This window comes from Macrobrachium nipponense, chromosome 3, assembly GCF_015104395.2.
Source record: "Macrobrachium nipponense isolate FS-2020 chromosome 3, ASM1510439v2, whole genome shotgun sequence".
Lineage (NCBI taxonomy): Eukaryota > Metazoa > Arthropoda > Malacostraca > Decapoda > Palaemonidae > Macrobrachium > Macrobrachium nipponense.
This window is the reverse complement of record NC_087202.1, coordinates 34,102,673-34,127,356: the sequence shown is the minus strand read 5'-3', so window position 1 is coordinate 34,127,356 and position 24,684 is coordinate 34,102,673. Positions and strand designations below refer to the sequence as shown.

Here is a 24,684-nt window from a genome sequence, read left to right as displayed (position 1 = left end):
CAGGCTCTCTGGTCGTCTTTGGTAACCTATTTGCCTGATGGATGGAATTAACTTTGTGGCACTTGCTTGTACCCCTTATAATATATTTATGTCCTTTCTTAGTGTTGGTACCAAAATTACTGCATATTCAAAATGAGGTCTAATTATGGATGCGTAGAGCTGTAGCACCCTTTCCTTGTTTCTGTATTTCAACTGCCTCTTTATGTATCCCATTAGTTTCTGTACCTTCCTTCAGCTTTTATGCACTGTTTTGTGAATTTTAAGTCCTTGGTAATAATGCCTCCAAGGCCCTTCTCTTGTTCTACACTATTTATGTCATTCCCAAGCAGCATGTAGCTGGCATGAGGGTAACACTTTACACTTATCCAGGTTAAAAGGCATTTGCCATCTTTTTTTACCACTCCTATTTTTATTAGATCCTTTCTTAAACTTTCCACTGTATCTGGGTCTGCTGCATTTACACCTACAGTAGTACCTCGAGATACGAAATTAATCCGTTCCGAGGCGCCCTTCGTATCATGAAGTTTTCGTATCTTGGACCACATTTTACATGTAAAATGGCTAATTCGTTCCAAGCCCTCCAAAAACACCCCATTAAATTTCATAATAAAGCTAAATTGACCTATAAACAATGAAATACTACAACAATTTGGACCATTCAATACCTAAATTAAGACTAAGAATGCAAAACCTGTAAATAAAGTGTATATTAGTGTACAAGAAATATTATTACTGTAACGTAAAATGTGGAAGCTTACCTTTCGAGTGAGGCTACGTACATACGTAACTATCCAAGGAAGATTGCTTCTGCCTACGTACTTTTTCACAATGTTCCTGTGTGAGCCTTTTCGGGGGGTGTCTTCTACAAATGATTGCACTTTATGAAAAGCTGCTTTAATTTCTGCCGTTTTTTCTTCTTTTTTTTATTTTTAACTTTTTTTTTTTGTTTTTTTTTTTTTTTTTACTTTTTTTTACTTTACGTAGGTTTTTTTTTTTTTTTTTTTTTTTTCAACTTTCTATTTTTGCACCTCATTACTCTGTTGGCCCTGGTGTCCATCAAAACCCTGTTCAACCAAATGCTCTCTCTGCAACTGATTTGGGTACTGAATGTTCAGCTGCTAACCTTCAACATAAACTGAAGTGCCTTGATTATACGTACACTACATACTGGTATGCATGATGTAAATGATTGGTCTACACCCTCTGTTCAGCAGGGAGTGGAGATTCTACCAACCTTGCAAAGTTTCCAGTTATCCCATGAGCGAGACCTTGATCACTTATCCCATGTGAGAGATCTTGGTCACTTTTTTTTTTAAATATTAGTATTACATACACATTGACGATCCAAAAAACGAATACCGCGTGCGTACTATAACAATGCTGGTACCGAGTGGCCGAGCCACGCCACCACGTGTATATAGTAGATGCATGATGGGAGGGACGCTGGCCAATAGGAGAGAAGGATTTTATGGCCGCGACTAGCATCAGGAACCAATGGGAGAGCAGGAGGATGGTGGCGAGTCTACTAGTATACTAAGATGGCGGCGCGCGGCACGATTTTCAAAATTGTTATCCGGGCGAATCTCAGACTTTCAGAAACCTTTCGTATCTTGAAAACTTTTCGTATGTAGAGCCGTTAAATTTTTCGTATTGGCTTTCGTATCTCGAGTTTTTCGTAAGATGAGCCTTTCGTATCTCGAGGTACCACTGTAGTTTGGTGTCATCTGCAAATTTGGCTATCCTGCTAGTTAAGCCTACATTAATGTAAATAAAAAATAAGAGGGCCAAGCACAAAACCCTGAGGAACTACGCATGTTACATCTGCTCATTTTTATTCTTCACCACTTATTACGACTGTTTTCTATAAGTTAGCCAGTCTTAGGAAGACGATGGTTTTGGGAAGTGGCAAATGGGCTTTCCCCAAAGCTGCCACAGGTCTCAACAGACCAGGGGATCCAAGGTCCATTCCATCAAGAGGACTTGTCCCCGATGGCACAATTCATCCACTAATACATTGATCCTTCATTGGATGAACCTGGTAATTATCTGGGTGTTGTTCTGGTCTGCCCAGAGAAGATCTCTTGCCAGCTCATACAGAGAGAAAGACTGAGTCCCTCTTTGCTTTCCTATGTAAGAGAGCACTGTTGTATTATCCGAGTGGACCACAATCGTATTGTTTCTCACTTCTTGCAAGAAGGACTGAAGGCCTAAATGCACAGCCTTTAGCTCCTTCACATTTATATGTAACTACTTCTGTTCTTGGTACCATATCCCTGACACTTCTTTCTTCTCTAAAAGAGCTCCCCAGCCCAGTGCCTGACAATTCTGAGAAGTTCAGGTTGGGGATCAACGGAAAAAGAGATTTTTCTTGCAAAAGTCTCTCCTCGGAGTTCCACGAAAGGAGGTCCTTCTTTATTTCTCCCATCACTGGAAACACATACGAAGCTGGAAGAACCTTACTGTTTCAGCTCGCTTTCAAAAAGAACTGCAGGGGACTGATACACATTCTGCCAAAGTGGATGAACTGTTTCATTGACAAAAAAAAAAGCCAAGAAGGTTTGTCCAATTATTGGCAAAACATTCTTCCATCGAGTCTCCCGCACCTTCCCTAGGCAAGATTCTAGGTCTTCTTTGCCAAAGAAGAAAGGACCGTTTTCGGTAGGTTCAAGGAAGCCGCTGAGGGCATATCCATCACTAAAATTGACGTGGGTAACAAAGGAGTTGTAGCCAAGAAGAAGAAGCCCCCCCCCCCCACACACACACACACCTATGGGCATTTGATGCATCCTAACTACTACTGGTGCCTGAGCCAATGTGGGAGCTTGAGATGTTGTTGGAGCTTTACTAAGCAAGGCCAAAATACTGTCCAGCTTCAGCTGAATAGGGTCCACTTCAGTGGAAACAAAGGGAACTCCAGGAGCTGGAGGTGGCAATGGGTGCTCAGGAGCAACTGCATCTTGATGTGACTCCAAGGAAGTGGGAGCTACCTGGTGCATGTTGACTGTAGAGGGTTCTGGCGCTGATGGGTGCTTGACTGCTTCCAACAGCACAGGCGCCTCAGGAGCTGTAGGAGCCGAAGAAAGCACTGACACCTACTGAGGGACTGTCAAACTACGAGGAGTCTTGGGTGCTGGGAGAGCATCCACCTCTGAGAAGCAATCAGAAGAAAAATGCTCCAGACTGTCCCAAACGCTGCAAGATGGGCGTAGTTCTCTAGACCTTCTGACAGGAACCTCTAGAGGCGACTGCTTATGGGCAGACCCTACCAACCTCCCTTGGGCTACCAGTTTGACTCCTCCCAAATTTTGGCGAGTATGCCAATGACCTTTGCCTAGGAGAGTCAATGGGATGAACAGCCACCTCCTCCACTAACACTGCACTATCACTTTTAGCTTTGTCCATCAGGACTTTCACTGATGAACTAAGCTGCTCCATAATCTGTACTAACAGCAAAAAGCACTTTTCAAGCCTTTATTTGAGGCTGATGATACAGTTGGGATTGGAAGTGTGGGAGCCTGAAATTTGAGGTGGTACAGCAAGAGAACTGGGAAGTGGGGCTAGAGAAATATGTAACAGGAACACTTGAATCCGATTTAAAATTTAACGATCCCTGCTTAGTTGATTTTGAATTAGCTCTAGCTAAATCCTTTCTCTTTCTATCTCTATCTAATTTTTTTAAATTAGACTCTAAGCTCCTCCAAGTTCCTTTGTCCCAATCAACACAATCCTTACATCTTAAATCCCAAGAACATACTTGTCTGCTGCAAGCCAGGTCAACCTAGTATTACATCCTTTTGCACAATACCTAATGTTAGAAACACTAGAGTCCAACATGTCACAACAGAGAGTCAGGTAGGCAAACAAAGTCAATAACTATCAAGTTCTCTAAATAACAGGAATCTAACACTAACCAGATATCGCTGAATCAACCAACACTATGAAAAGTACTTCACCAATTGCCATGTAAACAACAGGAAAAGTCAAGAATTCCAGAATTAACTGCAGCCGACAACCAATCTATAGCCATCAGCCAGCAGAAACAAACTGAGCTCTTTGTCAAGTGGTTCCTCTCTTTTCCCTGAAAGTAGACGGGGCATTGTTACCTAGCCAAAACAAAAACAAAAAATCGGTACAACCTTTGAATTTCTGAATTTAACTGCCGGATGAGTGAAACTCTTAGCTATATAATTACTGGGTAAGTTCCACAATTAAAATTATACATACTGTAATTACCACAAGGATAAGAATGACTATAAAGTACGTCATCATAAAAAATTTCAAAAGAAATGTTAGAAAATTCATGAAAAGTCAAGTAGTGCTTAAATTCAAATACATGTGTTGCACAGACAAAAGTATAGTACTACAGTAGAGACCTGGACCTTGATCGTATTAGAACTTGAAATAATCGGATTTCAATGGAAAATTTTGAGTAAATGTTGCATCTGAGCTAAAACAAAAATCCGGAATCTGACCCAATGAATCATGTGATTTCTGTAAACAAAAGTGGTTTGGTCAGTCACCACTAACACGTGTTCCCACACTCATTTGGTGAGGAAAACGGTAAGAACCACAATTGAACTTAAGATTATTAAAAATTATAATGTAAGAGGCATTCTGTGACAACCTTAAAATCCTGTAAGATTTTTAATGACAGACTAACCCTTGAAGTGTCGATAGTTGTATCAATAGTTGGCTACAGTCACAACTATTGGCACTGTAAACAAAACATTTGTAACCTAATAATGGTAAAAACCATATGTTATTCAAGTGAATCACTAGTGATACAACTTTTGATACAAAACAACCAATTACAGCAATTACTGTGGATAATTACCATAATTAGATGTTAGGATGAGCAAGTTCTCACTTTGTTACAGGTGCAGGATCTCTATCCATAATTCTAAAAATCGAAAAGGTCTATAAGTCTAACCATAAATATTTTCTAAAGAAAATGAGAATTTAAAAAAGTTAAAGGTATTTCACAGAGTTTAACACTGTCATTTGCATTCGATTTTGCTTACATTCTCAAAAGCTCGGCTGATTGAGTACTATTGATATCTTCATTGCCATGACACTTGGCAGGTAGAAGATGTGTAATTTAGATGTACTTTCTTGTAAATTAACAAAGATGGGTTCATCCATAATTTAAAAACTGGGAATATGAGAGAGAAGATAATATTTGTGTATTGAGAATAATGTTCATTTTAATAAAACCCTTGTTTTACTGTACCTAATCACATTGCATGTTTATTACCACATTATCAAATTATAATACGAACAGAACAATCTGCCATTTGCATTCTGGTTTTGATTACGTTCTTAAAATATCAGCTGATTTCATTTTACCAACATGATCACTGTCTTTAGATGTCAAATGGAACATAATTTATGAAGGAAAGCTGGTTTTACGCATTTATTTATAAATGTAGTAGATTTTAAAAAAGTGCTACATGTGTGTTTATTGTTAGTTTCAGACCACGCTTTTGCCTACCAAACCATTTTACAGTCTGATCATTATTCGTACATAATTCCCAGTCATGCTTGACTTACGAAAGTTACGATGCTCATAATTCGTAGTTCCCAGTCGTGCTGGACTTTGAGTCTTGTTGTTTACTAAGGGGCAATATTTTCTTGGTAATATTTTATAATCAAACAAATTACGTAAAGGGTTTTGCAATATCAATAGCTTCCCGGTTATCCTTAATATAGGGATTCTTTCCATTTTTAAAGGAATACATTTATGAGGATCTACTTCCAACGGGTATTACTCCGCCGATAAAGTCATATTATAAAGCACAAAGCGTCTATGAAAAGTGCCCCTGTTTTACAAGGGTATTTCATGAGAAAATACTTAATATAACGAGTACTGAGAGATTTTAAAGTTATTTTGTATGCATTCCAGTAGACTGTATGAAAGTTTGTTTACATCTGTACACAGCTGCTCACGGCCAATAGCTAGCAACGTAACTTAGGCAATTTTTCTAGTTTATGATAACATAATTTGCCTTTTTTTTAATATTTTATTAAATTCCTGTAAGAATTAAACTTGATTTTCAATGTCTTATTATTAGCAACAATAATTAGGCCTACCCCTTACAGTACATACTATACATATCTAGCCTAGCATTATTTTACTACAGTACGTATATATTTAAGAATGAAAAAAAGGGTGTACTGAACTTATTTAACCCTTAAATGCCGAGTGAGCGCCAAAGCGGAAAAAAAGTTTTTTTTCAAAAAATCACAGCACGCTTAATTTTCAAGATTAAGAGTTCATTTTTGGCTCCTTTTTTGTCATATCCTGAAGTTTAGTATGCAACCATCAGAAATGAAAAAAAATATCATTATCATATATAAATATTGGAATATATGACAGCACAAAAAAAATTTCATATATAATTGTATACAAATCGTGCTGTGAGCAAAACAGTTAAAGCTAATGAGTTAATTATTTTTTCGTTGTATTGTACACTACACTGCGATGATTTTGGTATACAACAAATTGTAAAATGATCAAAGCAACACAGAAAATATTATCACAATTTGATGCATGAATTCGTAATGCAAGGACGTAAAAAAAAAGCCGTTTGCAAAAATTCACCATAAATCGAAATATTGGGCTAGAGACTTCCTGTTTGTTGCAAAATGAAGGTAATTGATTGAATATTACTAGACTGTAAGTGTTGTAGCTTACAATTGCAGTTTTCGACCATTTCGGTTGAGTTAAAGTTGACCGAAGGTCGAATTTTTTCTATTTATCGTTATTTATATAAAAATATTTCAAAACTGATAAAAGCAACAATCATGGGTTGTTTTAGTTGTATTCTACATGAAATTGCACACATTTTCATATATAAAACTTTATGTAACGGCTAATTTAAAATGGTGCAAACATTACTTCCAATTTGTTGCAAAATTAAATTAAATGATTGAATATTACTAGAATGCAATAGTTTTAGCTTACAATTGCGTTTTTTGACCATCTCGGTCGAGTCAAAGTTGACCGAAGGTTGAAATTTTGGCACTTATCGTTAATTTTATGAAAATATTTCAAAATTGATAAAAGCTACAACCATGGGTTATTTTTAGTTGTATTCTACATGAAATTGCGCATATTTTCATATATAAAACTTCATGTAACGGCTAATTTAAAATGGTGCAAACATTACGACAATCTGACGAAAAAATTTATAATTTTTTTGGGAAGAGTTACCGCGCGGACGTAAGGAAAATGTTTTTTCATAAATTCACCATAAATCAAAATATTGTGCTAGAGACTTCTAATTTGTTGCAAAATAAAGGTAAATGATTGAATATTACTAGAATGTAAGAGTTTTAGCTTACAATTGCGTTTTTTAATCATTTCAGTAGAGTTAAAGTTGACTGAAGGTTGATATTTTGTCACTTATCGTTATTTATATGATCGTTATTTATATGAAAATATTTCAAAACTGATAAAAGCTACAAACATGAGTTATTTTTGTTGTATTGTACATAAAATTGCACACATTTTCATAGATAAAACTTTATTTAACGGCTAATATAAAACTGTGTAAACATTACGACAATCTGACGAAACGGCAGTTACCGCGTGGACGTAAGAAAAAGGTTTTTTCTAAAATTCACCATAAATCGAAATATTGTGCTAGAGACTTCCAATTTGTTGCAAAATGAAGATAAATGATTGAATATTACTAGAATGTAAGAGTTTTAGCTTACAATTGTGGTTTTCAATCATTTCAGTCAAGTCAAAGTTGACTGAAGGTTGAAATCTTGGCACTTATCATTATTTACATGAAAATATTTCAAAACTGATAAAAGCTACAACCATGGGTTGTTTTTGGTTGTATTCTACATGAAATTGTGCACATTTCCATATATAAAACTTTATGTAATGGCTAATATAAAACTGTGCAAACATAACAATAATCGGACGAAAAAAATTCTGAATTTTTCGGAAGTTACCGCGCGGACGTAAGGAAAAAGTTTTTTTCATAAATTCACCATAAATCGAAATATTGTGTTAAGAGACTTGCAATTTGTTGTAAAATGAAGGTAAATGATTGAATATTACTACGATATACGAGTTTTAGCTTACAATTGCGTTTTTCGACCATTTTGGTAGAGTCAAAGTTGACCAAAGGTTGAAATTTTGGCACTTATCATTATATTATATGAAAATATTTCAAAACTGATAAAAGCTACAACCATGAGTTATTTTTTGTTGTATTCTACATAAAATTGCCCACATTTTCATATATAAAACTTTATGTAACGGCAAATATAAAATGGTGCAAAAATTATGTCCAAGTGACAAAATAATTTCTGAGATGTGTCGCTGATGCTTTTAAGTGCGAGAAGAAAGAAATTTTTTTTGTCGACGTTTCGCACGTCTGTTCGGCACCCAATAGAAAATTTTCGTCGACGTTCAATACGTCCAATCAGCATTAAAGGGTTAATTGTAATTTATGTGTATTTATGGGTAATGTTTTGAATAAAAATGCAAGGTTAGGGTAAAAACTGGTGGTCAAGAACAGATTAATCTATTTTCAGGTATTTCTCATGGGAAAAATTCATTCAGATCTCGGCAAAATTGCATCTCGCTTCTTCTTCTGGAATGAATTAGCATCAAGGTCCGGGGCTCTACTGTATGTTTAATAACGAGAAACGCATTATGAAAATATTTTACACTAAAAATCTTCAAAATGAATACTATTGAAAAGGGAAAAAATTTTCACACTAACCTGGTGTGATGCCTTTTCTGCACTACAATGAAAGTTATGCCAGGTTCATAACCCTCCTCCAAGGCGGTACAAGCTTCACGCATTGCTCTTAGTTCATAAGCAAGAACTTCTAAAAACTGGGATTCACTTACACCATCTCGATAAATGATAATTCGCTGAGGCTTATGGCGAGTAGCATAATAAAATGATTTCAAAAGGCTTCTGCAAAAAATACAACAAAAACAAACTAGAAATTCTAAACTTTTACACGTTAGGAAAATTGCAAAACTTAAAATCTTTGAAAAAGAAATATACATTCTGAAGTAGAAATCAAATAAAACTTTAAAACGAATATGCATATTTATGACAACATAATATAGTGACATAAAAATTAAAAATTTTATTTTCACTGATACAAACCTACTGCATTAGGAACAAGAGAGATGTAGTTAAAGGCAGGTAAGATCTCTCTAGATCATCACTTCTTACATTAATATGTAAAACTTAAAAATAATGGACCAACTGGTGGGACTTGAAGGCACACATGAATAAGTGTCTTTATAATAGCTAAAAAATCATTTTAGGTGATAAAAGGGATTTTGACGAAGGAAAAATCTATTTCTGGGTGATTGGCTCGTGTCGCCCTATGAAAGTATCCTTAATATCATTCTTTCTAGGTAAAATTAGCCTAAAATTACCAGAGAAAAACAAAATTAAGAAAATGTCAGTAAAACTGACTCGCTCACTCTTAAAAAGAAGTGTCGGTATGATATAGGGGCGAGTGTGGAACACTACCACGAGACAAACACCAATTAGAACTTCCTATCAGAATCCCCCCAAGAGAGAGCTGATACCAACGGGCGATGCAGCCTCTACTACTACTACTAGAGGACGCCACGGACAGCAGCGCCCCTAGCGGACATCCTTAAATAAAACAGCTAAATACATCTTGTCCTGCAAGGGGGGGAAAACAAACCATAAAGGGGGGGTTTCATAGGGCGACACGAGCCAATCACCCAGAAATAGATTTTTCCTTCGTCAAAATCCCTTTTCTGGGCTCAGCTCGTGTCGGCCTATGAAAGAGTACCAGAGAAACAGACAAGATGGGAAAAAAGGAACAATGAAAAACAGTGTAAAATGATGGATATAATATAAGTAAATCAATTACAGCATACAAACTAAGCACTTAAACTAACTTACACTAAACAGTAAAATAATAGAACGTTAGTAATCTTAAAGTACTTAAATGGTAATTACAGTAAATTACAGTGCTGCATGTAATATAAAGAAAAAAGGGGATTTACTTAACAAAATTACAAAATATACAAACTCATGTGTCCTACCCTAGCATAAAAATAAGGGTAGGTACACTGAAATCCATCATTAATACAAATATGCAAAATATATACAAACACATTGTGTCCTACCCTAGCAAAAAATAAGGGTAGGTACACTGAAGTTCATCATAAATACAAAAAATGGTGAATATATACAAACATATTGTGTCCTACCCTAGCATAAAAATAAGGGTAGGTACACTGAAGTACATTATCAGTACAAGTGTGGATGCCCCTAGCAAAAAAAATAAGGGACAATCCACTATATGATTCAACGGCTAAGGCTATGATATTTGAGTAGCCTGGCGATAGGGTGAGGCATGTTGGCTGATGTAGGTAGAAAGGAGACCTGGATCTATACTACAACTACTATACAGTATCAGGGGAAACTATGTTTCCCGCTGCTACTGCTGAAAACTTTAAAGATTCCAAGGACTTTAAATAATGCCGTTTAAAGACTGTCGGGGATTTCCATCCAGTATACTTTCTAAGATCCTCAAAGTTCATATGTTGAAAATAATTAATTGAGGTGGCTACTCCCCTGATATCATGTGCTTTTGGGAATGACTCAGGGTTGGCTTGTTTAATGAAGTAAAGGATTTGCTGTCTAATGCCTTTTACTGACAAAGTACCACCTTTTTCTCTCATGAAGAGAGCACCTGAGGATCTTGAAGAAGTACGAGATAGAAAGGCTCTAAGAGTTGATACTGGGCAGAGAGAAGGATCCTGTGGAAGTGGGATAACCTTCCAAGGAGCCCACCTTGCAAGAGGATCCTCATTTTTGGCTAAAAAGCTACGATCCGGAGCAAGTAGAACTTCTCCTGATGGGAGGAATTCCACATGACCCGCATCCCTGGATAGAGCCGACAGTTCTGAAATTCTAGCTCCTGAGGCTAGGCTTAATAAGAATAATGTCTTCCTCAGGAGCATTATGAATGTACAAGATGAGTTGTCAGTATCTGAAGCTAGTTTGAGGACATCATTTAAGAACCATGAAACTGAAGTAGGCCTCTGAGAAGGTCTAAGTCTAGCACAGGCTTTAGGGATAGATGTGAAATAAGATTCAGTCAGATCTATCTGAAAACCTACTTGAAAGATTTTCTTCAAAGCCGATTTATGAGTGGTAATCGTGCTAGCTGCTAAACCTTTTTCAAACAAGGATCTGAAAAAGGATATAGCCAAATTAACTGTCATGGTTGTAGTGTTCGATTCTCTCAAGAAAGATGCTAATTTTTTAACAGCTGAGTCATATTGTCTAATGGTTGACTCTCTCTTATCTGATTCTCGGAAGAGAATATTCTGTGGATCAATGTCAGCATCTTTATTAGCCGCAAACTTCATGAAGTCCATAAAGTTAGGGTCTGGAGAGTTCCTGAGGAAGCGAACACAGTCCTCATTTGTACTGATTGTGATAGCTTGGGATTGGGGATCCGTTGAGGTCGGAGACCCAATTCCAGAAGAAGAGGATACCAGTTGTTCTTGGGCCAGTCCGGTGCAATCAGAGCTACTATCCCTTTGAAAGACCTTAGTTTGCTTAGGACCTTCAAGAGAAGATTCACTGGAGGAAAAACATAAATTCTCCTCCACTGATTCCAATCCAACGACAGGGCGTCCGTGGCATACGCCAGAGGGTCCAGGTTGGGGGCCACATAGCAAGGGAGCTTGTGGTTCGCTTGTGAGGCGAAGAGATCCACTTGGAGACCTGGGACTCTCAGGCTTACCCACTGGAATGACCCGACGTCTAGAGACCACTCTGATTCCAGAGGAACTGACCGGGACAGGGCGTCCGCTATCACATTTCTTACTCCTGCCAGGTGAGTGGCAGACAGATGCCATTTGTGTTTGTTTGCTAATGCAAAGATGGCTATCATGACATGATTCACATGCTTGGATTTGGACCCTCCTCTGTTGATGCAATGAACTACCACTGCACTGTCCAAAACTAGCCTTAGATGAGACTTCTTCGAGGGAAGCAGTCTCTTCAGAGTAAGAAATACTGCCATTGCTTCCAACACGTTTATGTGGAGCTGGCGAAATTGAACTGACCAAGTCCCCTGAACCTGTTTGAACTGAGAGTATCCCCCCCACACCCGGACAGGGATGCATCCGTGTGAATGGTTAACACTGGAGGGGATATTGAAGGGGTACTTTCTTGGCTAAGTTCTTTACTTTTGACCAAGGCCGTAGTTGGTTGCGGAGGATCTGTGGAATTACTGACAACTTGTCTCGATATTTGGAGTTTGCTTTTGACCGCCAAATTCGATTTATATCTTTCAGCCTTGCTTTCAGAAGGATATCTGTTACCGAAGCAAACTGAAGAGACCCTAGGATTCTCTCCTGGTTTCTTCTTGACGTTTGTTTGCATTTGAGAAATTGCCTGACAGATTTTGCTATTTCCTTCCGTTTGACCACTGGAATTGACAGATTGTGGGAAGACAAATCCCATTGGATTCCTAGCCACTGAAAACGAGATTCCGGAGTAAGTCTGGATTTCGTTTTGTTTATCTGGAACCCCAGATGTTCCAGAAAGTGAACTACCTTTTTGGTGGCTTTGAGACATTCCTCGACTGTTGGTGCCCAGATCAACCAATCGTCGAGGTATGCTGCTACCATGATTCCCTGAGCTCTCAATTGTTGTACAACCACTTCTGCTATCTTTGTGAATACCCTGGGGGCTACATTCAGACCGAAGGGCATCACTTTGAATGAGAATGTTTGATTTCCTAGCCTGAATCCTAGGAATGGGCGGAAGTGCCTGGCTATAGGGATATGATAGTATGCGTCTGTAAGATCGATGGAGCATGTGACGGCTCCACGCGGAAGTAAGGTCCTTACTTGCGAGAGGGTAAGCATCTTGAACTTGTCGCAACGAATGAAAGAGTTTAGCTTTGACAAGTCTAAGATTACCCTTCTTTTTGTTGAGCCTTTCTTTGGCACGCTGAATAAGCGACCTTGAAATTTTAGATGTTTGACTCTCGCAATAGCTCCTTTCTGAAGGAGTTCTTCCGCGTAATCTGTCAATTCCTTTGACGGTATCTGATGGAATGATTTGATTGGAGGAGGATCTTTGATCCAACTCCAGCCTAATCCTTTGGACACTATGCTCTGTGCCCAATTGCTGAACCCCCACCTGTGGCGGAAGAGGAACAGCCTCCCTCCTACCTGGGGAGCCTCATTGTTGATGGGCGGGTTGGCCACCACGCCCTCCTCTGAACTGCCTGCTCCTCGTACCTCTTCCTGCGCCACGCTGACGAAAGTAACCTCTCGCCCTACCTCTCGGCTGAGTGTAGCCTTGAGCCTCATATGCAGGGTTGAAGGCCGGCGAGATAGCGTAGGAAGTGGATGGCTGAGATTGCGGGGGCAACAGGAGGATAGGCTGGTTCTGCTTTGAGCTGGCAGGTTGTCCCTGTTGGGTAAGGGAACCGGGACCGCCTGCACAAATTGCTGCTGTTGCTGGAGTTTTTTATATGGCTGGAACCTCTTACCAGCCTTCTTCGGTTTCTTGCCAGCAGTGGGAACGGATTCCTGTTTCCTCTTTGAGGAAATACCCCACCTAGCTCTAAGGCTCTGGTTGAGTCTAGCAGCTTCGTGGTGTACCTCGTTAACTGCGGACTCTGGGAAGAGATCCGCTCCCCACATGCTAGCGGCCAAGAGTCTATTAGGCTCATGCCTGATGGTGCATTCTTGTAAGACATGCTTCCGGCAGTTCCTCCTAGCCTGGAAGAAGTCAAAAGCGTCCGTTAGAACCGTCTGAAACTGAGATTTCGCCAGAATCTTGAACAGTGGTTCCGTAGCGTAAGAGAGGGCAGCCATTTCCGTGATAATGAGGGAATTGAGGGACCTGCCAAACCTAGTTCGCGCATCAAACTCTGCCTGGATTAGGGAATCCGGCAGCCTTGGTAGTTTCTCGCCGAACTGGTCCATGGCGCAGTCCGGTTTGAGCTTACCAAGCGTGAACGTAGCTGGCAAGTTCTCCCACAATTCTCCGAAGGCCGGGAAGAGCGGAGAAGTAGACTCCGCCTCCCTCAACTGTGGGATGGGCTCATCCTTGAGGACTGCCTGAAGGGATTTCTCCACTAATTTCGTGGCGAACGGAAGAGAAACCTCCTCTTCCGTCGCGAAAATAGTGAAGGGACTCTTGTAGGCCTGGAGTTTAGTGTTCGTACACTCCCAGTCCTCAAGGCAGTGAACCCATTCCCGCTGAGCGTGATCTCTACTATATAGGACCGACTCCTTAGAGATCTTGTCTTCCCTCGTCAAAGCCGTTGGCGTCAGCCTAGCATAACCGATGAAAGGCTGCGTCAGGCCCGGAGGGTAAAACTCGAAGTCCTCAATCCTTCGAGTTCCACACTCCGAGATAGAGATCATTCCATCTTTGAACGGAGCGTAGGCAGCTACTCTCCATGGGTTCTCCATAGAGAAAGCTGGCAAGGAGTCATATGGCGGGAGTTGAAGAATCCCCGTGCTTGACGCTGGGGAGACTGGGGGAGGAACCTGAGATAGCCCAGCTACTCGGTCCTCATTTTCTCTCATTCTGTTAGAGAGATCCTGGATTGATTGGCCAGATTGCGACAGAGTGTTTGACAACTGTGCAAACATCTGCTCGAACCGTGTCCCCAGTGCGGAGATTTGCGAGCCTACTAGCACGCCCACCTGTTCCATCACTCCTGCTGAGAAAGCAGAGGGATCAAAGGTGCTAGTGCCTGCTACCCCTACCGGCGTAGCCGGAGTGGAAGCGGTGGAGGCAGGAGAAGGCAGTGACTCGGCGGGAGCGCGAGCCTTCTCCTTCGAAGCCTTGCTTCTGGAGCTCTTTGATTGAGAAGAGCTCGGCTTTGCCTTCACCGCATCGGCATAGGAAGTCGACGACTTCTTAGCCGAAGAAGACGAAGACGACTTCCTAGAAGTCGTCTTGGCTAGAGTCTTCGGTTCTCTCTTTCCCTTCTCCTTAGGAGGTACAGAGAGAGCGGGAGAGCGAATAGGGATCTCAGATCCCGCAAAGCCTTGGAATGAAGCGGAAGAAGAGGGGACAGGAGAAGATCCAGGAGCACCCAAGGAAAGACCTTGGGCGCTCGACACACCTACCTCAACCAACAAATCCTCCCCCCCTACCGCCATAGGTTCAAGGTTAAGGTCCAGGGCAGCGACGTCCGGGACCGACTCCTGGGAGGCTACGACCCCAAATGATTGCTGGAGGTCTTGCTGGATGGAGGCTATCAGCGGGGCAGCGGACAAGGGGTCAACGTAACCCGTCGACTTGCCCGCGGGGAAGATCTGGACGGCCAGCTTCCTGTCCAAAATGTAGGGCTGGCCTTTGGCGGCGTTCTTCCCGAAGCCGCCCACCCACGCTTTCAGGGTGGCGAGGGCGACTTCCCTCACACCGGTAGCCTGAAAGAAAGGTGAGATTAGCTGCCAATGGTGGAACGGGTTAACAAACTTACGACTAGAAGTTGTTAGTAAAATGATAAGTAAGCCTATAATGGACTTACCCCATCTCCCAGCTGACCGACCAGGTCGTAGCAGATGGCGCAGGCTTCAGGGTGCCAGACGATCGTCTCGTTGAACGACGTGGCACAGGGGGCGTGAGACCTACACTCATCATGTCCACAGGGGTCGAACAGCGTCGCGTTACACGCTGGGACCTGGCAGTTGGTAGCCTGTAAGTGGAAAAGTACATGAGTACCAAGTAAACACTTACAGTCTAACATATGCTCCGCTGGTGCCGGAGCGATAAAGTTAGATTAAACCAGAGCCCCGCCAAAATACGTGTGGTAACCAGGTTGGTATATTAGGCTATGGCTCCGCCGATGGCGGAGGCACAAAAGGCAACCAACCAGGAGTGGTGGTAATGGAAACCACGACGGAAAATGGCGGGGATGGTCGAAAAAAAAAAATAATAATAATACACAATTCATTGTAAAATATTGAACAATTAGGGTATATCCTTAAAATAATAATAATAAAACAACCTCTCTCCGCCCGTCTACTAGAAGAGTGCGTAGGTAAGGGGTAAGCTCCCTTCCGGTAGCGGGGGAGAGATATAAGGATATAGTAGGCAAGCAACCGACCACTCGTAGTGCCCACCCCGCCCGCTAGCGGAGCCAGTAACCTATAACCAAAGGTGCCCCGGCTGCGACGGAAGGCTCCTTTCGTATAGCAAGGGAGGTGGCTGAGCAACTGGGGAGGGGGGGAGGAAGGTCTCGGCGTAACACGGCGGGAGCGATAGAGGAGGGAGGGATGGCCTACTCCTCCCCGCCTCACCAACTACCCGCATGGAGACCCGGTACCTCATGAGTGGTCGCCCTATACCCCCCGCTGGGAGGAACCCCTGGTCACCTCCGAGTAGGATGAGAGAAGGCGACTGAGGTTGTCATGACAACCAAGGGGTCCCCCAGCTCCTCCCTATACCAGAAAGGGAGGGTAGGGGCAGGGTAAGGTGCTATGGAACACGTGACCGCAAGTGGCCTAGGCCGCGAGCAACACAACCGTGAGAGGGCCACGTGAACCAAGCTGTACCAATACAAGGAACAAGCACCTAGGCTAGCCTAACACCCTAAATAAAGTAAAAATATACATCGAAAAGGTGGAAGAGACACTTTTAGTAAAAGAGAAAGAAGCCCAGGAGGAGGCAGACTGTTCCAAGAAACAGAAGCCTACTCGGAGCCAGCGATAGCCGATGTAGAGCAAGAGCCGGGATGCTGGGCCAGAATAAAATAATAGCCCTAAATACCAAGCTAAGAGAATGGTAGGAGGGCTAAACTAGCTAAAACTCGATGTAAAACAATGAACGTGATAAAGTAAGCCCATAAGTATAAGAAGTCCCAGTATGGAGGACCGGGAATTCTTACGAGGCAGCATGGCCGCCACGAGACAACCGGGGAACCGTATATGACCTATTAAAAGGAAAATACTGGTACCCGGAAGATAAAAATGTGGTAAAATATTACTTATGAGTTACTTAACTTAGCCGTGGCAATTGCAGAGCGTTCCATCGTAGATTAAAGGGATAATTCCTGAGATAGCACAGCACAAGTAAAATCTGCGTCTTGACGCTAGCGCTAAAATTTAAGGATGTCCGCTAGGGGCGCTGCTGTCCGTGGCGTCCTCTAGTAGTAGTAGTAGAGGCTGCATCGCCCGTTGGTATCAGCTCTCTCTTGGGGGGATTCTGATAGGAAGTTCTAATTGGTGTTTGTCTCGTGGTAGTGTTCCACACTCGCCCCTATATCATACCGACACTTCTTTTTAAGAGTGAGCGAGTCAGTTTTACTGACATTTTCTTAATTTTGTTTTTCTCTGGTAATTTTAGGCTAATTTTACCTAGAAAGAATGATATTAAGGATACTTTCATAGGCCGACACGAGCTGAGCCCAGAAAAGCTATTCTCATTAATAGTATGTATAGTTTAGTGCAACCATCAGAAAGTAAAGCAACTAAATACATGATTAAGAATATTATATAAAATTTCCCAATAATAACATTTGTGCTCAACATGGTAGTTTTGATTTTTTTTAACCTTGCAAGCTATCTATCTAACTTTTCATGAATGCACACATGGAAATAGCCATATTAAAAGGAGGTTTTTGAAAGAAAATTATTTCTTATTGCTTAAAAAAACACTTTACAAATACCTCTACAAGAGTTGGCTCTCTTCACACATTCAAAAGAAGAAGAATCCAGCTTAATCATCTGCACATCCAGACTCCTAAGTGTCTCTTAACAGCAGAAAATTGCATTCCAACTGTTATCTGACCAATCAGCAAGCTACTTGGGGTCAGAAAGAGGAAAACTTATCTTAAAATGATGGATTTATACCATAAAAATGATTACTTTTTGTTAGGGAGAGGAGTGATGCTGCTATTCAGATGCTGACCATGAGAGACTTGAAGCCAAGTAACAGGGGGTCATGAAATGGGCTAGTAATTTTTCAGTACAACTCACCCACTCTGTAAAAGAGCTGAATTAGAATTAAGACAAGAGCACTAACTCCATAAACAGCATAGATAAGGGCTACACAACTAATGACCAAGTTAAGAAAGATGAGGAGTCATGACAGGCAGATACAGCACTAATTTAGTGAACAAGGTAAGTAAGAAGATGAGTCATGGCAGGCAGATACACCACTAATTTCATAACCAATGTGTAATCCTTAAGCTGAAATATAGGAGATTGGATGTACAATCAAACCTCAGATTTCATACACCCTGGTTTTTGTATGATTCAGTTTTCGTAGACTTTTTCCAATGAAATTTTAACTCTGGTTTCATACATATCCTCAGATTTTGTACACCCGGAAATGCTCCTTCCAGGGCTCACCTCACAACTAGGCCCTGTACCGAGCAATCAAACAATTCTGCCTTTGTGTTAATTGTTTTTTGTGCCTTTTTTTTTATTCGAATGCAACTGCTAAATAAGCTGTCATGGGGCCAAAGTAAATTCCAAGAGCCAGCCCATCTGTAAAAAAAAAGGCGAGAAACACCCGTGGCAAAGTGCTGGAGGCGATAATTTATGAAAAGGCAAGAATGTTGCATGTTGATCTCAGTAAGAAAATGCATACAACAAGTGCTGCTGTTAGTGATTTAAAGCCAGTTGAAAAAATTCAAAAGGCAAATGGCTTTTGTATAAATTGTGCCTACTTCAGTCATTAAGGACATGTTTGCAAAGTGGAGTGATGTAAAAAAATTTTTGAGAATTATCATCCCAACACAGATGATGTAATCTGTCTCTCCAACATGTTTAATGACAATGTCCTGTTTCACTTAAGGCAAATTTTAAAGATATGCCAAAAACAAATGTCCTTGAACAGTTTTGTTGCGTGACATGGGTCCAATGACTCTCAAGCTGGTCCTGGTGCCAGTAAAAAATGAAGAGGAGAAGTAACCCCAGATAGGTCCTTGATACCTGAAGTCCTTCTGGAGGGTGATTCCCCTTCCAAGGCAGCCGGAACCCTTATATATGGAGGTATAGAGGAAAACAATTGAGAATACGTATACAAAATATTTAGTTAAAATTCCTCTTACTTTCGTAGTTACAGGGTAATTAGTAAACGTAACTCAATAAGCCAAAAACATTGATCCGTACAATATTTCTTCTGTTATCGTAAATTTTGATAACTATTGTTGAGGAAATTATAATCAATGGCATCTGTACAGATTCCATGAGTCGCACAAGGGAAGTCAGTCAGCTACCAAGTACCAACACGATTCAGTGTGAGCACAAACCTCAAGTAGACTTTAGCATGTTCTCCGGTAGCTTGGGGAACTTATCGGAGAATCAGGATCTAGTTTGCCGACTGTAAATGTAGCCGGAGCATTAAGCCAAAATTCTCTGTTGGCAGGCATAAGGAGGGAGGTAGCTTTCGTCTCTTTTAGGACTGGCATAGGCTTCTTGTCCATGATTGCTTGGAGTGTTAACTCCGCAACCTTGTCTGTGAAGGGAGATGGAACCTTGTCCGGTGTCACGAATATTGTGAATGATCCTTTATGAGGCGTTAATCTAGTGTTAACGCACTCCCAGTCCGTCAGAGTATGGGCCCAGATGGCTTGGGCTTGTTCCTTGGGAAATATGACTGTTTCCTTGGGAACTTTGTCAACTCTGACTAATGCATTTTCCGTCAGTCTGGCAAATCCATTAAAGGGGAACTGGAGGTTCTTTGGATGAAACTCAAAGTCCTCCTGTGAACGTGTACCGTAACCCTCTAGGGTCAGTTTGCCATCCACGTATGGTGCGTGTAGGGCGAACCGCCATGGGTTATTCTTGTGGAATGGCGGCAACTTTGAGGCATCCGGAACTTCTGATGCTACGACTGGAGATCCGGAGTGGAGCAGGCCCGCCATCATCTCCTTTATGGGCTTTAACTGCTCTGCCACGATGTCTGATATGGCCTGGCTGTCCGAGCCGGAGGTCCGTCTCAAGGAGTCGAATTTTTCATCAACTGCATCTCTAACCTTCGACATCAGAAGGTTAGCAAAGAGATCATGATCGAGGCCTGACTCCGCCGCCTTGGATTTAGCAGACTTCGCTCTCAATCCCTTAGAAGGGAGAGAAACCTTGGCAGCTGGCGATATGGCAGAGGAAGTCGAAGGCCTAGGGGCCAGGGACAACTCTGACGCAGCTGGCGGAGCTGGCTTTTGTACCTTAGGCAATGATTTAGTTGCCTTCAGGGACTTCTCCTAAGGATGGACTGATCTCGAGCATCCCATGGAATAGGGGTGGACTTATCAAAGCCGAGGAAAGAGGAGGAGGATGAGGGGGTGGGACTCAGGAGGCTACCTACCTCACTTACCTCGCCACTCACCTGCTCATCCATCGGCTCCAGATGGATGTTTAGCGCCGCGACGTTTCCTGATAATTCCTGGTCTTCCGGTGGTGGAGCTGTCGCGGCCCGGCTGGCGTCGATGATGGGAGCCGCCAGATCTTCTCTGACTGAAGCCGATGGTGAGCCTGGGAAGAGGCGAGTTCCCAGACTGTAGTCCAGGACGTAGGGGCACCCGGACGGAGCATTCCGCCAGTAGCCAGAAACCCACTGCCTCAGGCTCGTTTTAGCCAACTGGCTGCTGTCCTCATCCGCCTGTAATAAAGGAGGGAGTTTAACCTTCCTACCATATCAGTTTGTATCACCAAATATTACAAGATATAGGATGTTGGAAGTGCTATATAGACTTGATCTATAAACCACTGAAGACAGAAGGTTACATAGTGCTTACCTGGTCATTGGCAAGAATCATGACTAGCTCGAAGCACAGTGATTGGCCTTGGGACTGATTAGGATGATCACTCAGCAGCCAATGTGTAAGCTACTACTCATAAGTGGTAATGCGACACGGCCTATGGCCTGCCGTGGTACGCACATTGGTTAGGGTGGTCACTTATCAGAGAATATAGGCCAGCTTACACCATGGGTCACTATGGTAAATTTCCGACCAGAAGGGGGCTCGAACGGGAGGAATAGCCTAAGTAGAGGGGCTAGCCAGCAATAACCAGACCTTGTATGGTACAAGAATTTAGCTCACATAACGAATCAACGAATAAATACAATAATAAGGCAGGTTGAGAGAGTTGTAAAATAGTCAACCGATTAATTGGGTTGTGTTGACCGTGGCCGTCAGGACCGAGCTTCGCTCAATCTAGGCTATGCATACTCCTATATAACTACTTGTTAAGCTTGATTGAGGTAAAAGAATAACCATATTCTTTAAATATGATTTAATTGAATCACATTGATAAAGAGCTTTGTCGATTAGAAATTAGATAGGATAGCGACTACCCACGGTCAGATTATAATAGCAACTCCTCAGTACCTACAGTGAAACTTACTAGTATAACTTAATCTAATAATAAAGATGAACACATGTTCAATATATCTGCTCGAAGGAGAGAGGGAAAAAAGGCCAAACAGACAAGAGAGAGAAAGAGAGAGAGAGAGAGGTAAGAGGTACCAGTATTCCCTCTCTCCCTCACAAGCGCCATAGGCTACGCTGTAATTACGAAATTATCTGTTAGAGGAAACCTTATATCTCTCTCCCTCTCTCCTACAGCAATACTGTTTATTTTAAATGATACTGTCATTATAGGAACATGTCAGAGTTACGCATACACCCGCAAGTGGGGAAAAAAGTTGAACGACTATCCCCTAAATAACATTTGAATTCGAAAATATAGAACTGGTAATTATAACGCGGGCGCAAAGATATCCCATGACATGTTTACAGTATATATATTGCTTAAGAAACATGTGAAAAGGGTACATATAGTGAGATAGCCATTGCTAAGATATTAAATCGTAAAAACTAGTCCCCTAAATCCCACGCGTTCCCGCTCGTAGCATTCAAGATGGCCGTGACGCCGTGTTCCCGCAATACCATAAACGGGCTCACGGGTCTATAGAGAGTAAAACAAAAGTTTTTATATAAAAGGAAAAAATAAAATTTTTCTTACAATCATTGTTTTAATGATCCCAGACAAGGGTACAAAATACCAGGAGTAAATAACATATAAAATTATATGACCAAGTTCATACCATCACCAGGAAAAGAGTACAGGTAATGAATATAAAATACATGAATTAATAAACTATGTACAAGAACAGAAGTGGGTTGATAAGCTATCCGGTCCGGAACAAAAAAGGCAAAAAGGGAGGGAAAACAAGCGAGGCAGGTAGGTGAGAGGGAGTACCAAAAGGTAATTAATAGCAATATTAGTGATAATATACAACATTACAACATACATAATTAGGCTGTATCAGGGAAGACAACATTCCCTGCAGCCACTGCAGAATATTTAAGGGCCTCTAGAGACTTTAGATAGTGGCGTTTAAATACTGTCGGAGATTTCCAACCCGTATACTTTTTGAGATCATCAAAGTTCATATGATGAAAATAATTAACTGAGGTGGCCACTGCTCAGATATCATGGACCTGAGGAACTGAATCCGGGTTAGCTTGTTTAATAAAATAAAGAATTTGTTGTCTGATGGCCTTCAAAGAAATGGTTCCACCATTCTCTCTAATAAAAAGGGGACCTGAAGACCTATTAGAAGTCCTGTCAAGATAAGACTAATGTAATAACTGGACATAATGATGGGTCCTGTGGAAGGGGAACAATCTTCCACGGAGACCATCTGTTCTGAGGGTCTTCATTCTTTGCCAAGAATTTCAGATCCGGAGAAAGCAGAACATCTCCTGATGGGAGGAAATCGATATGATTTGGTTCTCTAGAGAGAGCCGACAGATCAGATATTCTGGCACCTGAAGCCATGCTCAGTAAAAATAATGTTTTCCTGAGAAGGGATATATATAAGCATGATTCATTATCAGTGTCTGAAGCTAACTTAAGCACATCATTTAAAAACTAGGAGACTGTATGAGGCCGGTTTACTGGTCTCAGACGAGCACATGCTCTAGGGATAGACGAGAAGTACGAATCTGTTAAATCAATATTAAAGCCAGACTGAAATATCTTCCTCAAGGCGGATTTAGTCGTAGTAATGGTACTAGCAGCTAAGCCTTTTTCGAACAGTTCTAAAAAATGAAATTGCCAGATTCGTAGTCATTGTCTGAATATCTGATTCTTTTAGAAAGATGGCTAACTTCCTCATTGCCGAATCATACTGACGGAGTGTCGATTCCCTTTTGTCTGATTCCACGAACAATGTGTTTAGCGGATCAATATTAGCATCTTTCTGTGCTGCAAACTTCATGAAGTCCATAAAGTTAGGGCATTCAGAATTCTTGAGGAAGCTGACACAGTCCGAGTTTGTACCACCTGAGTCAACTTTGGGTTGGGAATCCGTCCGGGACGGAGTTTCAACTCTAGTAGAAGAGGAAACCAATTGCTCTTCGGCCAGTTGGGTGCTACCAGTGCTATCCGCCCTTTGAAAGATCTGAGTTTGTGTAGAACTTTCATCAAAAGGTTTATTGGCGGGAATAGGTAAATCTTCTGCCAAATGTTCCAGTCTATGGACATCGCATCTGTGGCGTGAGCCAGAGGTTCCAAATTGGGAGCCACATAACATGGAAGTTTGTGGTTGGACTCCGTGGCGAACAGGTCTACCTGAAGGCCCGGTATTTGTAGGCAAATCCAGTTGAATGACTTTGCGTCCAAGGACCACTCCGATTCCAGCGGAGTTGTCCTGGACAGTGAATCCGCAATGACATTCCGTACTCCTGCCAGGTGAATAGCTGACAGGTGCCAATGATGTTTCATTGCCAACGAGAAGATTGCTATCATCACGTGGTTTATGTGGCTTGACTTGGAGCCTCCTCTGTTTAGCCAGTGAACTATCACTACACTGTCCAAGACTAGTCTGATATGAATATTCCTGGCCGGAGCTAATCGTTTCAGGGTCAAGAAAATGGCCATTGCTTCTAGGATGTTGATATGAAACTGGCGGAATACTGTCGACCATGTTCCTTGAACCTTCTTGTACTGAGAATAGCCCCCCATCCGCTCAGAGAGGCGTCCGTGTGGACTACTAGAGACAGCGGGGGAAATTGGAGCAGTACAGACTTGGAAATTCTCTTGACTGTTGTCCATGGACGAAGTCTTTTCCTTAGTATCAGTGGAATCAGAGATTTTGTCTCTGAGTCTGCTGTTGGCTCTTCTCCGCCATACCCGATTGATATCCTTCAGTCTGGCTTTCAACAAAAGATCTGTTATTGAAGCAAACTGAAGTGAACCTAAGACTCTTTCTTGGGTACGACGAGAAGCCCGTCTGTTTTTGAGAAATTGTCTCGTAGCTTTCGCTATCTCTTTGCGCTTGGTTGGCGGAAGAGATAGTTTGTGTGCGGTTAGATCCCACTGAATTCCTAACCATTGAAAGCGAGACGCTGGAATGAGACGGGACTTTTCCTTGTTTATCTGGAATCCCAGATACTCTAGAAATTTTATTACTTTGGTTGTTGCCCTGCGACATTCCTTGTCGTTGGGTGCCCAAATGAGCCAGTCGTCTAGGTAATCTACTAGCATAACTCCCTGAGCTCTTAGTTCTTGAACTACCATCTCTCCTAGTTTGGTGAATATTCTGGGCGCTATGTTGAGCCCAAATGGCAGGACTCTGAACGAGTAAGCCTGTCTTCCTAGTTTGAAGCCTAGGTAGGGAGAAAAGTTTCTCGCTATCGGGACGTGATAAT

General features: G+C 41.7%; 1 protein-coding gene across 2 annotated transcripts in view; it reads right to left on the bottom strand.

Annotated features, from left to right (window-relative positions):
* LOC135221697 (protein argonaute-3-like) overlaps positions 1 to 24,684 on the bottom strand; it is a 699,537-nt gene that overhangs the window by 103,256 nt on the left and 571,597 nt on the right. For both annotated transcript variants that reach the window (XM_064259435.1, XM_064259437.1), the window contains one exon: positions 8,745 to 8,945. In XM_064259435.1, coding sequence (XP_064115505.1) covers positions 8,745 to 8,945 — 201 coding nt within the window. The remainder of the gene's footprint in view (positions 1 to 8,744; positions 8,946 to 24,684) is intronic.